A 24,515-nucleotide genomic window follows, 5' to 3' on the forward strand; every position below is an offset into this window, starting at 1 on the left:
ATCGCGCGTGGTTTTATGTCCTGACACAATACGTATCGGTAATTTCAGCACGGGCTAAAACCTATATTTATAAAAGAGATTTGGTCGAAAATCTAAACTTTCCGAGGAGATCCCTTAAAAATACGAAGGTTAAGTCTTTTGTCTAAATAAAAGAAGTAAATCTCTTTTTCAGGGACTACAAGCAACGTTACTTTTCTTTTTCCCCTTTTAAAACTGATTTTTCTCCATTTGTCGGCAGCATCACGTCCTCGTGCCAACCGCGGGAGCAAATTAATCGAACCGATTAAACGAGTACCCAAACCCGATAAATAACCACTTTCGCTATTAGCACTCTATTATTAGCATTTGTATTAGCATCGATGCTGACCTTCATTAGTCAGTGTCTTCTCCGATATTAGGAAAGACCAACGCTCCACCATCTAGACGTTTATTGCAATTTTGATGAACAACTTTCAAGCTCACGTTGCCTGCATAGCAATTAATGTTCCGGATCATAAATTACGGTCTGCTCCTCTTCTCGGTCAGTCCGGGCAGAATTTCCTGCCTTAAAAAGTGTCCGCAGGAGCTCAGATAATAAAGAAATTTCGCGCTCGAGAAGAATACAAACTTGCAGCAAACCTAGAAGTGTGTCAAGATAATAAAACATGATTTATGTGGCGAGCTTAGTAAATCGGTAGTAAAATAACCGACGTTATCGATACCGAGCTTATAAAAATTGCATTAAGAATGTGAGCCCAAGATTTACTCCGACGTTGTACCCATTTAATGAAGCTTCTGCTGTTGTGACTTCTGCGTGATAGTCCATTTCGTATTATTTTTTTTTGGGTCCAATTCATAACCTGGGCTTACGTCGACTCTTATTGGAAACGAGTCTCCAGAAAAAACGAGACGATCATTCTTAAAAAGTTGTCGTCGCAGTTTTCTCTAAAAAGTGAACTAATTTTGTAAACGCGGCTACAATTGGTTCAAATTAAAAGTTTGTTCTGGATTGTCATCGCCACAATCAAGAAGTTTCGACGAGTTTCGAGAGGCCGAATTGTTTTCCGGCAGATTCTCTGATCAGATTAAAAGAAAATCACAGCTGGAATTGGATCGCCTCAGAGAGGGCGACTGGGCCTCTCGCTCTTCCCACAATATTATACACGTTGTGAAAATAATGCTTTGTCTAAAAATATCCGCGGATTATTATTTTTTTCATGTTTTACATGATGTAGAAAAAACAGAACAGGTCTCACGTTCCTGTCAACACGTTAATACAAATAAAAGACGAAGAGAAGAGTGAGTAAATATAGACGCACGAAACCTGTTCATAATGGTGACAAAGCTCTAAAATTCCGGAAAATTTAAAGAAAGATGATGGCACGCAATAAAAACCAAATGTGACTGGCGCTAATAAAAAGTTGCCACAATAAAACACAAAGCAGTAAAAGAAACGTGTGAAAAAGTGGAAAAGGTGAAGTTGCGATCTGATTAAAAATGCAATTAAGGAATTGGGTGAAGGTTTGATAAGGCGGAAGTGTAAGAGTAGAATTCTTGAAGCTCGATTGGGAACTGAATGCTTGGAAGTAAGCAATTTGGTGGTAGTAAATAAATTTGATTTTATTTCATTTGCATAACCCCTGCCAAAATCGTATAAAATTCTGCAGGTTCGCCTTAACACCGGGCATAAAGCAGATGTCCCGGAGTCGAATCCCAGACATGTTTTAAAATCGTAAACTCCATTTTATTGTGATCCTTTCGGAATAACGCAGCAGGAGTGTGCCTCGGCGGTAAACAGCGAAAGCAAAACTGGGAGATAATTGAGAACGGGTTGTACACCTTTCGAACTGTCATCGATCCCCCATAAATACTCCAATGCCTTACATAAAAACTTTCCCCGTCCCTTTCCACATTATGAGCCATCACCATTTTTAGTGTCGCATCGATCGGGACAATCCGGGGCGCAAATTCAGCAGTTATTGGCAATAATTAATCGTCAATGCATCTGTCCGAGTAGGGCGTTGTGTGGGGCGAAAGGGTAGCGCTTGACGTCACTAAGGCCAGCCGGTGTAATGTGGGTGTGAATTATCCTCGGGTTACTTGTTTGTGTACATTGGTAGACATGAGCCTTTGAACACCTCCGGCGTATTTAAGTGGCCACACAGCACTATAAATCCGGAGCCTGATGCGGAATTGACTGGAATATTGGATAGATCGGAAGTATCCACTTTGCAACAATCGTTGCAGCGGATCAAGCGAGGCGCGAAAGCAATTTTCACTGGCGACATCTATGCAGGAATACTAAACAGGTCGATCGGAAACTCCCAACGAAATGTCAAGTGAATATGAGATTTTTTTGAAAGGTCGTGACTTGCAAAAACACCGACTAGTTTTTGGACACAATTATGATAAAGCGAGCAGTTACGAAATTAACAGCGGAGGAGTCGGATGTCCACCCTGCGGAGATCCAGGACGGCGTCTCGCATTTCCAATTTTTCACTGTCTAACCTCGCGCAAATAAAATTAGACGAGCAAATAAAACATCTTGCGGACAGCAACGAACGAATGAGAGTGGAAACGTTAAGAAATTAGCTCTTCCAGATTAATACTAAGTAGAAGCTTAGCCAATAATTTTAAAGCAATTTTCCAAAGACCGAGATCATTGTTTCCCGGTTGATTTTCTTTTACGACTGCGAGCAGAAAAGTGTTTTCTATTAAATTTGTACGGGGAGCTTTTGCTCGATGCATTCTAATTGATGGAGTTATCGCGACCGGGGCGAAAGTTAATCACATAAACTAAAACTAGATTAGTGACCAGAATCGATTCAATAGATTCGTCTAGTCCGAGAGTTGGATTGCATAAATCTAATACAACTTCAAGCTCGCTGTCGCAAAAGCTTCACGTGTAAACAAATTTGCCTCGGCCCCAACGCATCAACAGCAAATTGTTGTGATTTTAGGCAGAAACCAAAGAGAAATTTTATTGGATATCGATAGTGCTGAATCAGCTGAATATGTATCAAGATTGAGATTTCTGTTTGGCACGGAGGAACAGCCATTGTAAGCCAGTTTTGGACGACATTTTAGTAAGATCAGACAAGAGAAACGCGCGAGAGGGTGGACTACTTCTTTCACACAGTGGCCAGACGGTTTTTTCGAATCGTCTTTTGGAATCTAATATAGCGAAAAATTTTAATAAGAATGCGACACAAGTGAAGAAATTTCCGCGGAATTCTAATTTGATCAATAGCAGCCCAAGGTAATGAAAGTTTAATTAATCATCGATGCAATTAGTCGCCTCGGGACTGTTTTTACCAAGCTCCTGACCTTACCCTAAGTGTAATTTGCGATTCCACGGCCTGGAATAGCACTAATCAATCTTAACACTTTTCTTACGGCAGGGTTGGGCGGAAAATGGCGCGCTGAAAAGGTTTACTTTACACTTTACCTAGCAAAAGCTCTGGGTTAGAATGAATTAAACTATTGTTTTTGTCGAGTCGTAATCCATTCAGTCAGACTGCTTAAAATTTATTGCGCGATTTTGAGACACACAACAATTTTAGTACCAACACAATAAAAAGATTTTGTCGGAACAAACTTATATTATGAGGTTTGACAGTGCCCCAAACTACAAAATTTTATATTAGTTTTACGACGTTACGAGTTAAAGCAACTTACTTTGCGTTGCGACGCAATTCTGTTTGGATACAAAGTTTCCCCCAATAAATCTCCGACTTATGAGGACAGCGAGTACAAAGGAACCCTCAAAGCTCGCAGAAAATGCACCACACTGCAATATTCTCCACCCTTCCCTCCATTTCGACACATTTTTACGTTCTAATTAAACGTGGTGTGCTTTTGCAAATCTGAGCCATTTCATCTTGTCGGGATCGAGTGTGTTACAGAACCAAATTGTTTGATTTAGTCGCGATTTTTTCGGTTGACTCGCTTTCAAGGGAGAATTGCTTAATGCAGAAAAATATTCAAAGCAATTTATGTGCCTCGAAAAGAACGCTCCCTCTTTGCGACGTTAATTTAATTGAAGGAAAAAATACTCGATTCCTGAACGATTCTTGACGTCGATCCCTGTGGGTAAATTCCTAGCGTAAATTTTTAATTGGATCAAAACAATCCACCTTATCGGAAAACATAAAAGTCGTGTGGGAGGGATCACGGGACTGCCTAAACAGGATTTTGTAATTATTTCCGCGATTTTCGTGCAAATATACCGAGAATTCTTCCTGAATTATTTACTTGTAATCAGAGCCCCGTTCAGAAATGCTAAACGGTCAGGTAAAAGCCACTCATCTGAATAAATAAACAAACAGAAACATTTTATTTGCACGTTTTAATTAGCCGCGGAGGGAGTCGCGTTTTTGTCTGAATGCTGATGAAGTCGCGACGTTTGCCACAACTCCGCGATTTATCTCGTTTCTTTCTTCGTGGGGTAACACAGTTTATTAACACAAAAGCTTATCAGGCGAGCTTGTTTACTCGCCAAACAGAGCGAGTCGGAACGGCTAAATGCACGAAAAATGTGGACCAAACGTTTGTCAACTCGAGGCAATTTTCTCTTTTCCGCAACACTTTGTCGATTTGGACCAGTGGGTCGACTCGTCGATGACTTGTGCCGATTGTCGTCGATTTCCATTTTAATTTCCTCGGGAGAAGGACGCCGAGACAAGGCCGAATAAATTCAATAAAGACGGCTTCTTTTAGATTGGGGCTGCAGATCAGCAGCACAGTCCGGTCGGTCCTTCGACCGACCGTTCCGTGAGTTAAATGGCTAAACGATTCGGAATAATTCACCCCGATCTCAGATCCGGGGCAAACTGAACCGGAACTGAAATCTAAATCCTTATTCACCAGACGAAGTTAAACCGTCTCATTTGTATGTAATCCTGATGTAGAGCTAATGAGCAAATCTCAACTTTGAACATTATGCACTCTCTTCATTTGAATACATAATTTTTCAGTACAGTTTGCTGATTGCGATCGCTTCCGGACGCCTCTTCGACAAAATAATTTCATCAGCCACGTGTTTCGACTTGTTTTGATGGGGAAAACGGACCGCCGTAAATAACAAGGATTTATGCAGTTTCGCAATTGATGGGACTTGAATTTACGGCGGGACGCTTAATTAGGCCAAAAATAATTCCAACTTTGGGAGAAAATCGTCCCTTACAATCAATTCCGCTCAAAATAAATTCCAGAGCTTTGTGGATATAACCGGTTGGCTTCCACCCTTAAATTTTCATTGCCACCTCGAGGAAGTGTGTGCTGGAAGTGAGCCAATATTTTAGCCGGCTCGGCTAAGAAAACTAAGCAAATCGCGACGCAATAAAATGATAAGGAGGCACAATATTAATCTCGGATTTGGTCCAGAGTCTAATTTATTATTGTTTGGATGGGACTCGACTCCTCAAGACCCCGATATTGGATTTCGCGTGGTCCATATAGTAATGAAAAGATGACCGCACCACACCAAAACCGTTTTAGATAGAAAGCGCCACACAAAAATAAACAGATTCAATTTCCTCTCTAAGCAAATGTAACGCAATAAACTGGAAGCAATACTGGAGATACGTATTTCCGACGAGCTCGTGCAGATATTGCTATTTTAGTAATACCTGCTAATATAAAAATAAATGTTGCACGATCCTGCCCGTCTGAAACGGCTTCGAAAAATTATAAACGGTGAGCTGAACCAATATTTCCACACGCTTAAATATTAAAACGCCCCTCGATCTAATAATTTTTTTGTAAATATGGACGAATTTTTTTCTTTGCGGGTTATTAAACATGGAAAAGTGAAAAAATTTGATTTATAACGTTCAATATTTGATTTACGTTGGGCTTTTGTCACAGAGGTAGAAAATCAATTCCCTTAAAAAAGCCTGTTCGAGTTTCGCAAAACAAAGAAAATTCCACGCTTTGTATCGGAAATGTTTTCGTTTGCCACGTCTCGAAATTATTAAATGCGCAATTAGAACGCTTTGTGAACGACTCTAATAAGCTTAAAGAAATGCACAAGGCCCGAGAGGAAATAAAACGGAAGAAGTCAGAAACGACGGCATAAGGACAATATTTATTTAATCTTCGGTCCACCCTCTTTGCCGGAAGTTATTTACGATCTTTGACTCCAAAAAATAATTAACAAGCTCACATAAATATTGACAAAGTTTAGGACGAAGATTGTTAAAAAATAGTTGAAATATTTTTGGGGTGGACTCGGTGGTTGTTCCTCTTCTCGGATGCGTCGTAGAGAAACAGGTATTTCGTTTCAGCCGAATCCGCGTCTTTTTGTGGTAAACACCTTGTAGAATTTACAAGTCGGAAGTGGTGTAAAAGAGCGACGAAGAACCTCTCGCTAGCCAGGAAAAGTTCTTCGATTTAAAGTTTGCGCGGCGCGAACAGGAGGAGGAGCGCCTCAGAACAAACTTTGTAAAATGGGAAAATGTTACCATAAAATATCATTGTATCTAAAATACAGTTAACCTTTGTGGAAAAGGATCAATTTGTTAAGCTTTCGCATACAACTACTCCCATAACCGAAACAATTTCTCACGGAAAATGAGTTTGGAAAAATCAATCACACGTGAATAACGAGCTCTTAGGCGAACTCCGTTTCCTATTTTCTTACATTACTTTTGATTGCTTTACGCCGACGAGATTTACTTGCGGATGAAGTTTCAGACCGGCAAGGATAAATAAAATTTTCGCGCCGGATTAGGACACCGCACGACTTACCGCTTCCATCTTCATTTATCAACCTGTCATTAGGCAAAGGAACACGAACGAAACACGAAGAGCAGGTGTTTGCTGGCACTTTGCACCTTCAGCTTTTGAACAACGAATTAAACGTTTCCAGTTTGAGCTCCTTGCGTTTAATGCTTCAATTTCGAACGAACGCCCTAATCTTCATTGCAGATATGTATTTATTACCGTCATTCGCTAAATGACTTAATTTATCACGCTAATCCGCAATCTTTATCCTCGCGTCAAATATTTCACTTTTTCCGCATCGTTTGTTTTAATTTTTCCATTAGTTCTCTCGCCGCTTTATTGCCACCCCGAAACTCGTCCCTCTATATTTTTAATTTAATTAATAAATATAAATCAAAAGTGAAACGATCGATGCCGAAATTGCGCTTTTCACCACAATTAATCGCACACACTGATCAACCCAATAATATGGATAATTGCTTCAAAACACTGCTTGGATTGGAAATAGGAGAACAATAATTGATGTGTCTCTGTGTGTGAGCCGTACATATTTGTGTCCGTCACAGATGATCCAGTTTTACAATTCATTCATTCCATTTGCATCCGTTAGGGCCCACTCCACGTTTTTCCAGCTCATAGATAATATAATAATATACTGTCGTGTATAGAATGCAAACTTCAGGAAATTTGTTTGAAATAAAACAAGAGCGCCCTTTGCATTTTTGGGGCTAAGTATAAAAAAAAGAAATAAAAATAGATTTTATTATTTTATTTTACTAAATACCTTCAATTACCTAATACGTACTTTTTCTAAAAAGAATAACATCAGTTAATATTTAAACTGATTTATTTTTACAACGAGAAGAATACATTTAAAAAAATACAAAAATACAAACCACTGACTTTGACTGTTACTTACTGTCGCGAGCAAAAAATTCTGGTCGTCAATTCAAAATTTAGTTAGATTGTCACAAATTAATAGCTATTTGTGCAATAAGTTAGAAAATTCAATTTTTTTCCGTATTAGGCATGGATTTCCTACGTATTGCACACATGATTTTTTCTACTGGAATTTGGAAAATACATAAAATTTGGATATTTTTAGTATACTTACTATTAATTATTTCTAAATTAAAAAGCGAAATCAAAATTGTTCTGCTTTCGTTACCATAGAGAAACAATTTATTAATGAAAAATTGTGAAGGCGTTTAAGCTTTTGTCTCAATTAAATACCAGTTTTTACGTTACGTATCCCAGGAAACGACCAAAATTGAACATTTAGTGTTGAAATATTATTTTTTGTTCGACACTGTCAGAATTTGAAAATTTTCTCCTGTGTGAACGGATTTTGATAAATTTGACAACTTGTCAAAACGAAACGTCAAGCTAATTTTAGAGATTTTCAGCGATTTGGAGCCTTTGAGGAGGCTCGTCGAACAAAAAAACGTTGTATTCAACTCGTTCTTGTGTAATTTGAGCCTTTTTTGGCACTCGTGGACCTTTAAAACTCTCGTTTCACTCGAGTTTTAAACTGGCCCACTCATGCCAAAAAAAGCCCAAATTACACACGAACTCGTTAAATAAACTACTATTCCGCCCTTAGTAGGAAATTTTTCATTTTTCTTAACTCAAATTAGTATTACAATGTTAAAGTTTTCCAAACTCCAGTAGAAAATAGTATATTATAAACCAAGGTGAAGAAGTTCATGATTATAGCCAGAGCGCCAAGATTAAAGCCCGAGGCGTGCCGAGGGTTCTAAGGCGCGAAGGCTATAAGGGAATTCTTCACCGTGGTTTGTATACTATTTTTTCCACTACTAGATACGTTAAAACCCCTTCGGATAATAATTATTAATTAAATTATTTTGTCTGATGCGACGATCCGAGTTCTCATTTTTCAACCGTTGCTATGAAAATCGTCTCCGTTAACCAATGAAATCAACGAGAATCTTTCGTTGCTAGGTGACGGCTGTTCATTATTCACCTAGGTTAATAATGAAAATTATTATTAACCTTGGGAGAGAAATTCTACTTCTGGGGTCGGTTCGAGAGTCAATAATGAAGCCTTCTGAGACTAGTAGCGGAAAAAAAAATTTCCCTACCTGATTGCGCTCATGTCAACAAAATGTCAAAAAAATGAGAAAAAAATTACAATTAATGTCATACAACATGATGATATTCACGACCGTTTTACAATGGAGCATTTTCTCTTGTGTCAAAGCATGATTTTGACGACCATTTTTTTTGCTCGCGAAAGTACCTTCAAAAGCAGATTGTTCGGGATAGACACTATGACTTAGTCTTCCACTACTAGTAAAATCTTCTGGAGCAAAATGAATTCCACAAATTTGATAACTTATTAAAAATTCTTTGTTTTTTACCGTTTAGTTTTCTAAATAGGTATGGATTTTGGCAAAAGAGTTTCTATCTACAAAATCTGAATCGATCTCTCAATGGGTTCGGATAGCGGTGCCGAGAGAAGTTTTTATTAAAATATTTAAAAACTGGATAATTATATTTTGACATTTTTTTTACTGTCAAAATTTAAAGAAAAAACCACGGCTCTCTAGAACCTCGTTTTGAAATACCTACATATATTATCAGTATGATTTTCCAAAATCTACAAGGGACTGTGCGTTCTATACAGTGAGTTTTTTTTAAGACTGGCCATAGGGTTTTACATGCTAATTTTTCAACCCCCTGTTAACTTTTATTCCGATGAAAATATTCAAACCATTTTTGGAATAAAGTTGGAAGATTTTTTAAACTATCGGATAGATTACAATTCAATATCCCAAACTGTCGAAAAAGTTGTGAAAAAAATATTTTTAGGGCGCCGAAATAATAGTACGTCGAGCGGCCGCCAGAGTAGCGCCATTGTCGGCTCAACCAGCACCTGACGATTTCCACTTTTGGACGCTTTCGGCGCGCTAAAAAATTTTTTTTTTTTACAACTTTTTCGACAGTTTGGGATATTGAATTGTAATCTATCCGATAGTTTGAAAAATCTTCCAACTTTTTTCCAAAAATGGTTTGAATATTTTCATCAGAACAAAAGTTAACAGGGGGTTGAAAAATTAGCATGTAAAACCCTATGGCCAGTCTTAAAAAAAACTCACCAAAAACAGACATTTTTCGAATGCGACTGGCCGGGATAAGAGACGAGTGTCTTATGTATTTGGGAGGCCGTGGAAAAATGATTCATAGAATTCATAGAAACCTGTGCTAGAATAAGGTTCTCGATAAAAGGTAACGACAACGGTTGCGCCAATATTTCCATCTCACTTAATTTGGAGTCTATGCAAGTTAATCTGTTAGACACGATACAAACATCCCGTAAAATTGTGTATACTATAATACTTCTGTCTTTGTCACACTCACGGCATTTGTCAATAATGTCCTCTCTTTTAATTTGGAGTCTCAAAAATGAACAATGAGTTGTCGCTACCTTATTTATCATCGAAAACCTTAGTGCTTGAAACATTACAAGCGACATCTTTATATTTGGGGCTAAGCTCTTAAAACCAAAAAATTTCGAATACATTGACTTTGCATTCTATGTATATACGATAGTATATTATTATAACGGGTGACTATTAAAATTTTCACTTGGACTTGGCTTTGAACGAGTTTTTATTTTTTCTGTTACTTTAGACACACGCAAGAACGAACTACAAATATCAGTCAGTACAATTGAAACATAACCAAATTAAGAGAAAAAACACTTATTGAAATGTCAAACTTGTCAGTGTCTAATATGCAACGGAAAACAAAGAATGATCCATAGCCAACCCTAAGTGAAAATTTTAATAGTCACCCGTTATTATCTATGTTAGCACTCTTTTTTTTTAGTAGAACGATGTGTTTAGGCTTTACAATTACTGCCTTGTGGAGTAAAATGCCATTAATGTCGCGAAAATTGTCATTTGTAAGTGAGGTTAAGTTTGTGTATTAATGTTTTTGCGTAATTTTTACTTTGTGAATCATTTAAGAATGATTAAAACACCACATTTGATACTTTCTGAAAATGTAAACAAATTTTGACGTTTGGCCTTCCTCGTGACGTCACACACTGTCTGTGATGGCAATGGCACGGCACGATTGAACTGCTGCATTTCGCCCGGTGTAATGATCGGACGTGTGTGCCTGCCTAATCACCTTTCCTGTATCGCAGTAGTTTGTACCTCACCGCGGACCAATTTGGCTTAAATTAATTACCAAATTTAACGTAAGTGCGTACAGTAGCCCATTAATTTGTCGGATTTTGCTTGTAACGACTGCGAGGTCTAATCATTACGGGACGCTTTCTATCGATCCCGCGTTTTCAACCATTCCAAAAATACCTCGAAATGAACAAGATAAGCGTGACATTCTATTAAATTAAGTGCAGAATTTAATATTCATTGCGAGTACGGCGGCGTTACACTCCCGCCAGCTATGTTAGTGATGTTTAATTAAGTTTCATAAGCGCGGGTCAAGAAATCCACTTGGCTGCGTGCACCTCTGGAAGGACTTAAACGGTCCCACTCTATGTTCGTCCCGGAAACTTCCCCAACATTTACATGAACTACCAATTTACTCGTCAACCGCCGAACAAAGCTATTTGTTAAATCCGAAAATTGGGACAGACGTGCGTGCGGTCTACCTGCACTCAACTTGTCTGCAGATCACTGAAACTCCTCCGAAAATCGGAATTATCACGGTTAATTAAACCAGAACTACGGCTCAAACTACCTCGACAAGACGCAGCTCAACAGATTTCGAAACTTTCAAACAAAAACGCAAAAATTATCTGCTCCGGTATCTTTTGGTGTTGTGTTTTGTTGACGCGCAGGACCAATTCCTCGCTCAATTTGTAAAATAGCCGGAATGTCCCAATAAATCGCGATAATGCGTCATCCAGGATATGAAATAGTCGAAGGATAATCAGAAGGCAGCGCGCTACGACTCCAGTAAAGTTAACCGACCGCAATAGAACTTCAACAGTAACACTGTTACCTCTTCAACATCTCAACTGTAATACTCCCAGGACAATTAACCGTTACTTCACCATGAATAACCTTCAACACTCAGTGATATCATCATCGGGAAGTTGTTAATATGGATATGGCGCAGTGTGCGATTTAGTTAATTTCGCTCGTGTTTCGGGGGTGGCTCCGGAGCGGTTGCTAAATTAAATTCGTATTACCGCCCCGACACAATTAACTAAATTTGTTTAGGTGTCTGTGCATAAGACTCTTATTGCTTTCATTTAATTGTGGGCTTACTGAACTTTTTATTCGGCTGGACTACATTTAATTAAATTTAAAGCTCGCGGATGTTGCGGGAATAAATTTTTAGCTTTGAGTTCCAAACGCAAGAGGAACTGTGTAATTCTGCAAACGATAAAATACCAACAAAAAAAACTAATTCGGTTGCAACCCGCTTTTACATTTTCCGAAGAAACTTGTAAAACCATTAAAATAATTTCGAGTTCGATCTGTCCCTGTAGGGCGATTATCACACCTAAACAGCAACGCTGAAACTTCAACATTGCTGTTATAAATCACGAGTTGGAAAATATTCATTCATATTGACTGTTGTTAACTATTTTTGGTGTTCTGCGGCGAACAATAAATAAAAAAGTTTTGATCCAGCTGAAACATAAAGGGGAAGTTCACCGGAATTGATCCTTATTGGTTACTAATTTTCAAAACCGCAGCAAACTAATCACAGGGGATAATTCCATATTAAAGCGAGCGTTAATATACTACTTGTTCCAACCCTTAAATTAGCTTAATACCCCTAGCTCTTATCGACACGCTGCTGGGAGGAAACTTATCTCATTATGGAATTTACAAGGTTAAAATCACCCTTTCAAGGTTTAATAAGAAACCATATTAAATTGACAAACCAACCCCACTTGGAATTTGCCAAATTATTTCGAACAAATGCAGAATCGACAGCTTAATAAGTTTGTGTCTAGACTTAACTTATTTCAATTACGATCATTAATACCGTAACGGTCTCCAATCAAAGACACAACTTTGTAACGTCAAAGTTTGCTAATAAAGCTGTGTTGGAAACAAATTTTACTGGAAACAGACTTATCGGGAATTATCTTTTGTAAGAAGATAATGAGAGAACAAGGGACAGGCGAAAGTTCGCTTAAAAACTCTCCATCGAGAAAATTGCCCAAAATTATTCCATTCCACTACGAAACAAAACAAATATTCGGTTCGAGGCCAAAGTTTTCGTAAAGTGACATTCGTCAAGCACTTTCCGCGCTCCTGATGATGAAAGAATAGAACGCGTGAAAGCTCCGCTCGGCGGAATCGCATTCTCGCCGCTCGTTTTATGGGGTGCGCTTTCAAGTAGTAATGCCGAAATGAAATTGACACCGTAACCCCTAAGAGAACCGTATCGATGGTGGGCTTATTTCATTAGATTAGTCCCGATAAGGACCCTAGGAAATACAATGCGGAAGGCAGTCGCGCCTCTCGTTGTTGAGGAAGGACCGGGATAGGGACCATTGAAGGTTATATAGAACATCCCTGGTGGCGTCTCGAGATCACTCCACTTAAGTAGCGTCTCTTTCCTCTTGCTCCGGTTAATTTTTATTAATGCCCCCGTAAAAAAGACGAACGAGCCTGCCTACCTCGCCACGAAATTTTGATTTAAGGTAGGCATTTGCAAATGAATTACTGCCCATCTAGCTCTGATTTTTTACAGCCAGCACGTGACTCTCCGCAAATGAACACAAGAATCAAGATTTACGGCCGGAAAATCGCTGGGGTTGTTTCACGGTCGCGATCTGATCAAAAACAACTATTTTCACTTGCGCAAAATGTACTCGACAATAATTAACATTTTTTCTGCGCCCGGGACCTTGGGTCTTTTAACCTTCGCCTTGTCTCCACCGACATCATCCTGTCTAAGGCAATTCTCTCAAACTTCGGTCACAACTGGAGTGGTAAAGTCGGATCAGCTAGTTTTTTTAACTCGAGTTTATCCCTGTCCAATTATTTTTATTAACTCCGGTTGGAATAACAGACCGAATAATGGACTTGTTAAAGCCACCAATTCCATTACCCTTAGAGGAACAAAGTAACACAAAAATAATTTTTCTCGGCTCATTTATACGACGATTTGTAATGTGCCGTCAGGGCTGAGCCTTTTTATCTGCTTCGATAAGGTCTCGCAGTGCAATGTCGTTTTGTCCTTGCCTCGGCTCCCGCTTTGCTAAATATCTTTATAAATCCCCCAATTGGGGCGCCGGTTCAATTGAAAATTTATTGTTAAAATCACCCAAAAGAATTTCACTCGCGAGAGAACCTCATCCCAGAATTCAAGAATTTTTCTCATCAGGACGTGCAAAATTATGGAAAGGACAAAGCAATCGCAAATGTCAAGTTTCGAGTGACAAATTGTCTGGACTGTGAGCCGTGCCACTGTTCCTCATTAATTTCGAAATAAATAATTTTATTGTGCGGGTTTCACTCAGACCCGGTTAATTAGAAAGCTGAAAGCTTGTTTCTCTAGGCGGTGGCTTTACAAATTCGAAAAAATCCTTAAAGCCGGCGCTATTGTCCTCATGCAAAGAGTGTCTGATGGTGTCATGTTTCACAGTCGTAATGAGCATAATTCGTTGAGTTAATTCTACTCGCTACTCCTTCCACCCATTCATTATTGTTCACGTATCTCCACCACCCATTTATATGGTAATTTTGAATTTTTGCAACACTGAAAAAGTTCTTCACCGGAGTGCATTTCGCCTGACCCGTTTTGCACTTGGTTCCATACGAATCTAATTAAAATTTTGTCACGAACACAAATTATTATAATGTAAGGGGACCGTTACTCACAGGAGCAATTATTAATGAGGCCTTCAAGACATTTGTGGCCTTTCGCAGGAATTTGTTCCCAATTCGAGCAACAGCGTTCCACGGATGTTCGTTAAATTCCGACCATTGTTAAACGGGATCGGTTAAAAATGTTACAGGATTCGACTCCAATTATTCCCTAATATAACAAAACAATTTGAACTCTGGCCACGAGCGGGGTCGTGTAGATTTTAAACGTAAATAGGAGTTTTCTCGAGTCTTGCGGCTGTTGTGTTTGCGTTAAGGATTTCGGGCACGATTTCGGTTCAAGTTTAATTTAAATATAAAAAACATTTCGGGATTAAGACGACATTGAGAATTTAGTCATCGGTGACGTAGGGAAGCTCATAATCTGCCGGAATATGCCCCATGAATAATTATCCGCCTTAACACACAATCTAAATAAAGATAAACTACGCTGTAGAGTTCTAGTGGACCACACAATACACATGTTTTATGCAAATGGGGGACATAAGACATAAATCCTGTCTTTCGGCGGGAATTTGCATAGAAAAACGTGCGTCACATCTCACTGATTCTAATAATGTCGGTTCAGTTTTGGCCGTAATAATTCTGCTCTGGTTCTGAGTAAATTAAAAAAACGAATTCCGCGTTAAAGTCACTCGAGAAGACAGATAAGACGGTTTATTTGGGGGCGCTAGACGTAACTAACAATTTTATTGCCTCATTAAATAAACGGAACAATTTCTGCAGTCGCCTGAAAAATTCACTCGCCCAATCCCATCTCCTACTTCATTAAGTTAATTACCCCAACGTTACCAAATCGCTGATATCTTTTTTGGTGAATTTGCAGCGAAAGCGGCGGGACATTTTTATTTGAAAAAACTCGTCGCGCACGGAGAAAGGGAGTCATAGCAGGCTTGTGGAATTCTCAAAAGATTTTATTGGAAATTCAATATTGAGAAAGTGCACTCGAGCATTTCAAGCATTTTCCCAACCGAAAAATCATCATACGGGATATTAACATAAATTTCGTAAAACAATTTTTCCGCGTTCACCTCAAACTACGCCGACAAAAAAAATCAACTCGGGAGGACTCTGAGAATAATTCTTGAGCAATTAAAAGATTCGCGGGGTGAAATTTTGTTGCAGAAGCGCCTCGTCCGACCCTTATTTTTTGCGGAGGCGGCGAATTCCGACCGCGTTAAAGTTGCTTTGTCTGTTTTTGGCCACCATCAATCAAAGTCCGTCCACCTAATTGAGTAGAGTTTGCAGTAATTAATTTTGGAAGTAAATATCAATTTATCCGATGCAGTACCCCAATTTAATCGCAACGAATGATCAACCCACTCCAACTCCTCCTCGGATTTTTACCCGAGTCGAATTTTTAATTAAGCCCGACTCCGACTTACACTGTCCATCCCGAACTTACAATTTGTTCCGAGGCTAATTTAAGACCGTTATAACAACCGAACTTTCGGCAAATTTGAAATTCTAATCGGGAGGGAGCGGATATTTTCATTTTTTGTGCTCGTTTTGATGGACTCGATTTGAATAGTTGGCGGAGGAATTTTAATAAAAATTGCATCCTCGACAAAAAAATAATTGCATCGCAAGCGCACCACAACACTACAACTGGCGCAATTTGCCGGAAACTCGTGACGCCGGATAAAAAATAATCCCTCTCGAAAAGTCGACATCTTTATTCGACCATTGTGCAAAATAAGAATGTGACAAAATGAAATATTGGGAAGTTGTCTTGGCCGATTTAGAGACAGAGCCGAGTGATGCCTTAGGGATATTAGATCTTGTCTCGTGAGAGTTGACCGTTCTTTAGAGCAACTTCCCACATCCCTTTAAACAGGACAAAGAAATGGCTTAACAAGGAGCAGAGAATCGGTTTTGACATTTCTGTCAACTTCTTTACCTAATCCTTCTGGGTGGCCAATTATAACATAATAAATCATTCTTGAGGAGAAACTATTCTCCAAAATTACATTTGCTACTTGGAATATTTGTGTGGGGCCCAAAACTGGACCGCACTTATTATTAAATTTGAAATAGTAATTGGGGGAAATAGCAAATTGTGGGCAAACAAACATCAACTGAAGAGTACCATTATAAAATATAAATTAGGGTCTGTGCTCGTATTGTATAAGATTAGAGAATTTAATGCCTAAATTATGCAATTATGTACCACAGACAACAGAAATATTACTCTCTAGAATAATACAATAAAGACAAGGGAGAATGTATGACCTTTGGCTTCATATTTCTGGTTGAAGGACGACTTCGTACCCCTTATGTCGAAATTATAAAAAATAAATCGTATTTGTAACGAAATCGATTCGAGACACCTGATACAGCGTTATTATAAATGTTTCTTACATCGTAAGAAACTGTTACCCTAAAGGTCGATCGATGTGTTTAGTTGGTTGCCTAAAAATAAGTGGCTTTCTGAAAAAAATATTTCGTCTGTTCCACTGATTAGAATTTTAATGGAAATGATAAAAACAAAAATATGGAATAACAGCACGAAAGCCAACAATTATTAAGTCCGCTCATCATTGTTGAATATTCAAGCATTACAATAAATATGTTCTGTTTGAGGGAATAAACACCATTTTCATTGTTTCTAAATTAAGAATGCGAGACTGTTTCGTACTTACCAGGTTAAATAATGCTCTGTAGCAGATGGCGTTGGAAAAGATTCTCTTGCTACCTTAACTAACTGGGAACACCTTAATTACCACTTTGAAAAATGATAAAAATTGAAAAACTAAAATGACAAGTGTGAGCTGTCAAATGTCAAATTTACAAATCGAAAAGACGCGGCAAATCTGTACGTATGTTATTATAAACCACAGCCGAGAGGAATGTAAGAAACATTAGTAATAACCCTGTACATAGTTGCCGCTTACATTTCAGTAGTGTTCTCATTTGAATAATCCTGACTTATACCGTGAATGCATTTTTTGTCTTGAGCTTTTGCATTAAAGGCGAAGTCGCTTCTGAATACGTTAAAATTAAGTAGTCTACTCCATTACAAAAAGTGAATTTTCAACTGTGATATTACCTAAGCACGCAGCGCTCGAGCTTCGCCTTGTAAAAAATACTACTCAAGTTGAGTAACACGCGACTACATGTATATTTTTTTGCAGGGCCTTTTTAAGGATTCTGTGTGTTTGCTGTCCCAGACAAGTAAGACGCCGATATCAGCCAGCTTTCCGAAGCAAACCGAGCCAGGTAATACAACACACTTTTGAGATTTCGAAATCCCTGGTGGACTCGAATCGAAAACACACAAAATGAGCTATTTCAGCAAGATGCCACATACCAACAACACAAACACTCATTTTTGATACGTTCAGAATTAGGTAACTGGAGTTATTTCGACTGAGGTTCCAACAAATGATCTAGAACAGATAATTTGTTTGTCATTTTTAGGAGTACCTAATCTTTCTAACTAGACCATCGAATGTCACAGTGTAGTTTTTAATTGGGGATGTTATCATTTGTAAGTACGACTAGTCCACCCCGACTTATCAAATCCAGTTAACTAGGACAACCCCAGTTTGCATTTTAGAGTGGCCTCTTTGCAGTCTGCAATGCATATTATCATCTTCAATACTCCAGATAGATAACACACTCGGATTGAGCAACTTCCTATTCCGTGGAACATACTAATCCCAATACGTACAATTTTCATTTAGTTTGCATCAGGTTCATTCATTAAAAGCAGTACCTTATTGCTGTTATTTCATTCAGAAGTGACAGTCGGTGATTCGTAGTTTGTTGTGGCATAAGATAAAAATCATTAAAGTGAAAGCTTGTTTGCATTGCGGAAGTACTGTCCGGTACCTACCATCAGCGGTTCTGATTGATTACTGTAATTGTTGCAGAGGTTCTCATCGCAGCGCTATTACTCTTCGTACTCCCTTCGCCATAACTCCTGCGAGCAGACATACATTTAGCACACAGCCCCGCCTCGGCCTTCCATGGAGATTGCCCCCAACTTACCCTTCACCCGGTCCACGTCACTTTTCTATTTTTAAATGCGATAACATTGGCCAACCATTCATCCAAATTTCCTCGATCCTTCCGTTTCCGTTCCTTTTCTATTTAGGCCCTCAGGCGTGTGTGCTCAAGGTATGTGGACTTTCAATCAACTCGTACAGCAGCGTATTGGACTGGCTCCTAATTTTTTCCAAACATCGGAGAAAATGAACGAAAAAACGTCTTGACTCAAAAATGCGAGTCCGACACTTAACATGTTCTAGATATTTTCCAGCTAGACTCGATGGGGGTGGATGATGTATTCTGCCGCAGTTCCCACAAATTCGCCGCGTTTAGCACTAATTCCCGACGTCTCTATTTGAATTTTCAATTTAGTCCGATAAATTTTTCAGTTGGTTAAGTGCAGATAGCACTTCCTCATTTCTTACTTCACACTCAATTCTATTCAAACGGCGATCGATCCCACCTAAGGCAAATTTATGCGAGCTCCATCAATAATGAACAGGAATTTCTCAGAGATGAAGGAATGCATTTCTAGGACCAGTCCAATACAATCGCTGCGAGATTTTATTTAATGTCTCGCACTCAGTGTCTTGTTACATATTCTCATAGACATCTACTGTGTACCTAGACTTTGCCTTGTTTGGTTGAATTTGTATTGCAAATGTAAAATTCATCAAGGAAAAATCCGCCATCTTTCAAAGGGCAAGTGTAATGCAACTATTTTAGCATTAGTTTTATTTTTTGTTTGTCGTTGGCAAAAAGCATTTCATTTAAATCAGATAGGTAAGCCCCTAAGAATATATTAATAACAAAACTAGGTAGGTACATACGTTACTAGAGTAGATAATCTTCAGGCAGTTTATTTTCCTTTAACTAAATTATTTTCACCAATAGTTAAAAAGGAGATGTTTACGAATAAAACAAGAAATAAGTACCTATTATGAATGAGTAGGTAATAAACATGTACGTAATAGTTATTTTTTATTTTTTTTTAGATACCATTATTATGTAAATTAATACATGTTAGATAAAAACATAAATATATTCACATTCATAAAATAAAATTAAACATTTATTTAGGTAAAATAAAAACAGAACATTTATTATGGTTAATCTCCTTTATTTATAAAACAAATATTTATAATATATGCAACACAATATACACGACTGCGCTTACCAATATGGCGTCCCGAATTCACGTCAATCGAATTTCGCAAAGTCTAGTGAAATAGAAGATGTCTGTGCACATTCTTTAACGCATAAATACACGATTGTCGCTTCTTCTTGCACAAAATTGTCAACTTTCACGTTTTATTGTGCGTCCTTTGTGTTTATTGTTCGCATTTGTGTTGATCGCGTCATAAAGTCTTCACGCAGAAATAACAACCGTAAATCGAAGCTTTTCTTTACAATTAATGTATTCAAATTAGATCCGAGGCGAAAATTTTCCATTTTTTCCCCAATTAAAAGCAGAGAACGTTGCCGGGCTGATTTAATTAGAAAAAGTGTTTATTTTTGGAGATGTAAAAACACATTGCAAAACTGATTTAAAATTATTCAATTCAGAATTCAATTCTCCTTTTAATGAGAAAATGCAATACCGAAATACTCTTATTTGACGGCACTTGCACAGCTACCAGCATACTGAAATCTCAAACTTTTTCTTCTTTTGTTGGCAATCTAGTTTTAGATTTACTTTTAACTGGGGACTTGCATTGTTGTCTACTTCATCCTGTGGTAATTGTGACGTCATTTGTAGATAACTATTGTTCTTAACTGTTATGGCTGAGTAGGTATAGTCGCTTCAACTCTTCATTTCCATTTCGCAAGACTTCCTAGCTACTTTAATAGTAATAATAATAATAACGTCATTACTTAAGAGTAGATTAACTTCAGACCCAGACAGCATCTCTCGTGACTTGATTAAAAGTCAGTAAATGATCTGGCGACATCCCTTGCATATTTGATGAATCACAATTCGGATGGCGACGCCGCTGATATTTTAAAGAAACATTTGTTCAAGTCGATAAGATAAACTCTCTCTTCTTCACTGAGTAACTTCGTTTTAGAAATAATAAATGAAAGACGTCGAGAATAATATATACTTACTGCGGAAGAAAAAAAAATTGAAACGAGGGAATCCACTGATGTAAATTATACCCAAACTAACACATTTCACTTGGGCAAATGAAAACAATAGGAGCAAAGTAAGATTCTTCCATTTTCTGTTTTAAAAAAGTACGATCAAGCCCAAGAGAATCCTTTCTTGACGTTTATCTTTCATCCAGCATTTCGTGTGCCTCTCACAACACAACTTGTTTCATTTGGTGTGTAAAATTGGGCCGGTGGTGTGTTTACATTGGTAGTTTGATGTGAATAGTGTTGACAAGAATTTAGTACGCATGCAAGTCCTCGATTATTATTGTGCCTGTCAGGATCGATTAAAGATACACCTTTATTAACCCACAAAACTGTTGATCTACATTATTAATTGGTTTCTCCGTTGTTCCACCAAAGTATGCAGAAAATACCGTCGATTTAATCCGAGTGATTAAATTAAACTTAATTGAAGGCGGATCATGAATAAAACATTGTTATTCCAACTAATTGCGTTCGTTAGTGGCTAAAATCAAGGACTTCTATTGTCATATCTGTGTCATCTAGAAAAAACGTGATGAAATTTTCTGCATGCTTTCCTCTACACCAAGCAAGTCTAGTTGTTCCTGTTCTCTATTTCTACAACAACAAATTAAATGCTCTGTCTAAGAAATCATTCATTTCCGCTAATTGCTCAGGGTTCAATTTTTCTTATGCGATCCGGCAAAAACCATCAACTTGTTTAAATATGTTTTCACATTTATTCTCCGACTGTATAACACGTACAAACAATCCCGTATGTGCCAACAAATGCGAACTTGCAGCTTCGGGACATTTTCATTGTCCCGAGCCAACGAGGACTCTTATTTTCTGTCAGCCCAGCTCAGTGCAACCCATTTGTAAAGAATCCTCCAAGTTGTAAGAACGCGCTTAACGAATCCACTTGGTGACAGCTTCATTTATGTCGCAAGTAAACATTCAATTAAAATATGACAGCAAGCAAAATGTTGAAAACAAAAAGAGTTGCGCTTGGCCAAAGCGCTGCACTACGTGATTAAAAATGTTTTAATTAGTGGAGATTTGGAAGCTTTTCCGTCAAAGATGAAAAAATACAAATCATTTTCATTTTTAATTTGAACCGATGATAATGATCGAGATGTTCTTCTTTTGCTGGGAGAATGCGTCTCGGAGTCGCTGGCGGAGTCTCGCTTAATTGCTTGGGAGATTTGCGAGTAATAAAAATCCCGACGATCATATCTGCGTTTTTAGCGAGCACAAAATAAGTAAATAAATTAGGAGCAACTCCGGTTTGTGCTATTTCGGTCCGTATTAATACAGCTTTGGATGATGTGGTAATCCGATACGGTTTGCCTCTGGCCCGCGATATATTTTCCTTTATCTCAACACGTCAACAATTTGAACAACTAGGCTTGCAACTTGTGTCTAATCTATTCCTTAGATTTGGGAAAGCTCATATATTATTTATGTTTTGACATGTCCAGATATTGTGGGTCACTGGCACGAGATAGATATATCAAAAAAGTGTCAAGAGACCTCTTTGTTTTCGTCTGTTTGGTCTTCGCCGTTGCCCAATTGCTACTGACGTTGGACTGTGTTCTTCCAGCAATACTTTAACTCCCATGTGGTTGAAAGCGCTCCGAGTAGCGTGACTTACTCTTCAGTGGGTCAACACGAGCTTTACCCGTTGTGACGTCACGTCCGGACAAGACACCCCACGACTACTCTATCGACTGCCAGCCCTGGATCGCCCACCCACAGAGTCGTCCACTCTTGCTCACCTTCCCCTAGCACACTCAGGATGGCGTAATATCTCCGACCCAGTGGAACTTTCTGCTTCGGACTTGAATCAAATCAAACAACAATCACAAATAAACAAACTAATAAGGAATTTCACGAGTACTGATTAATTACTGGTGCATGGTTAACAACTTCTTTTTAAGTGTGCGTTAAGTTCGGAGTTCTGTTCGAGATCTCAATGGATCTAAGGCCACGTGCTCCTTACAAAAGTAACTCAATGTCGATATAAATTATTAATAAGCTAGAGGGGGAAATGTGCGCTTTTAGACACTTTTAAAATAAATATGAAGTAACAAATTTAGATATAAATGTCCGTTTTTTTTAACCCACCTGTAGGCATCCCCTTTTGGAGGGGTGCAGAATCCATGTAGATTTACGCGGTGAAAAACATGTTTTTAGAGGCAGACAAATTCAAACAATCAGGTGTTTACTTTTAGTCTTTACACACGTTCAAGAACGCGACTTCATTCACAGTAACCACAAAAATATGTCCCAGATTTCAAAAACAATTTTTGCCGTATAGATGAGGTGTGTTTTCATTTGTATCTAGTGTTGTATTATGTAAAAAATATTATATGGGAACTAGTAAGTGCTTTATCTGAAAAATAATCCGATAAAAGCAAACGTGCAAACAGATTCAATTTTGTAAAATGAATTGTTGAAGTTGAAAAATACGTTTGTATATTTTAATGAAAATGTAATATTTCCGATAATGATAAGATTAGAACTGGATGGGAGAAAGCAAATATTGAAAATTCTTTAAATCACGTTCCAGCTTGAGCCTAATCCAAACATTGCTTAAGTCAACAACTTAGCACCACTGAGCAGCTCAGCATTGAAATCTGTCTGGCAAAGGTTTTGCTCCTTTTCCACATATTTTAAACAATTTAAAATATGAAATTGAAACATTTACTCAAGCAGTGTACACTGCGACTGACTTAAGTCGGTGATATCAAGTAGGATGGCATAAACGCCATGATCAGTCTCTGTATGTTTGTTAGATAGTTTTTGTACGATGTCTTCAAATATTATTTTTAGATTTTTCAATAAAAAATAAAAAAAAACGTAACGAGCAGCCGCGCTTGGATCCGCTGAGATTTATATGAAAATGTGTACTTCTACTTTTGTGCGACCAACAATCTTTTAAATTTTTGTAAGAGCAGTAAAGTATTCGAGGATCTGTTGAGATTGTTGGGAAGGATCTCGAGTAATTGTAGAACACATACAACAAACGTCGAATACTTCGTGATTTTACAAAAGTGTGTACAATGTTAAAATTAGTTTTCTTCAACTGTGATATGATAATACTTTAATTTAGTGATTAGTAAAAATAGCTCACTATTTCTAAAAGTAAAAGATTTATCTAATTTTTAGGACTTATGTATTTTTATAATCACAAACATTAATATAAAATGTGAATCATCTTTAATAATTTTCTTAAGGAAAATTACAGTTGTTACTGTTTTGTTGTTGTTCTCTTTCATTGTTATGTTATTGTTGGTTTTGTTAAAAATATATTAGACATGTAATAATCTAACCAGTATTTGATTTCCTTAGAGTGTTACATGATTCTGATAAATGATAACGTTAAAATGGACCTAGTCAATTACGATGTATAATCTACTAATCACATTCATAAACAAGAAATGTATTCAATTTTATTGTGTTGATGTATCAGTGATGTTCTTTAACTTTAAATTTTATAAATGTTGTTTGTTTTTATTAAAATATGATGATATTTGAGCGTTGTCCTTTACCACAACCAGTTCCTTTCAAATACAAGACAAACTACTTCCACAGTTCACAGATCTGTGACTACTTCTAACTTGCGTTGTTCCAAAGTTCCAAAGACAAATCCAGTACTATCAACTCCAAATAAAGAATTTGAAGATTCAAGATTTCATCACCATAATGGAAAAATAATAAAAGAAAACGTTACAGTCGTACACCTTCATTTTCAAATGCTTGAAAGATTTCACTTTTTGAAACCTGTCTTATTATAAACTTGCTCGACAGATGTCACCCTATTTCTTAATGTCTAGCGACCTCTAG

At 37.8% G+C, this 24,515-nt stretch overlaps 1 protein-coding gene across 4 annotated transcripts in view; it reads left to right on the forward strand.

Moving 5' to 3' along the window:
* Positions 1-24,201, forward strand: part of Dop1R2 (dopamine receptor 2) — a 73,166-nt gene extending 48,965 nt beyond the window's left edge. For 2 of the 4 annotated variants that reach the window (XM_069054654.1, XM_069054653.1), the window contains exons 3-4: positions 17,690-17,774; positions 22,270-24,201. In XM_069054654.1, the coding sequence (XP_068910755.1) occupies positions 17,690-17,774; positions 22,270-22,356 (172 nt within the window). In that variant the 3' untranslated portion in view covers positions 22,357-24,201. Of the gene's footprint in view, positions 1-17,689; positions 18,046-18,102 lie in introns of all 4 variants that reach the window. The other 2 variants (XR_011161076.1, XR_011161077.1) reach the window with 2 other exon arrangements.
* The last annotated feature ends 314 nt before the right edge of the window (positions 24,202-24,515 follow it).

Source organism: Tenebrio molitor, chromosome 7 (assembly GCF_963966145.1).
Source record: "Tenebrio molitor chromosome 7, icTenMoli1.1, whole genome shotgun sequence".
Classification (NCBI taxonomy): domain Eukaryota; kingdom Metazoa; phylum Arthropoda; class Insecta; order Coleoptera; family Tenebrionidae; genus Tenebrio; species Tenebrio molitor.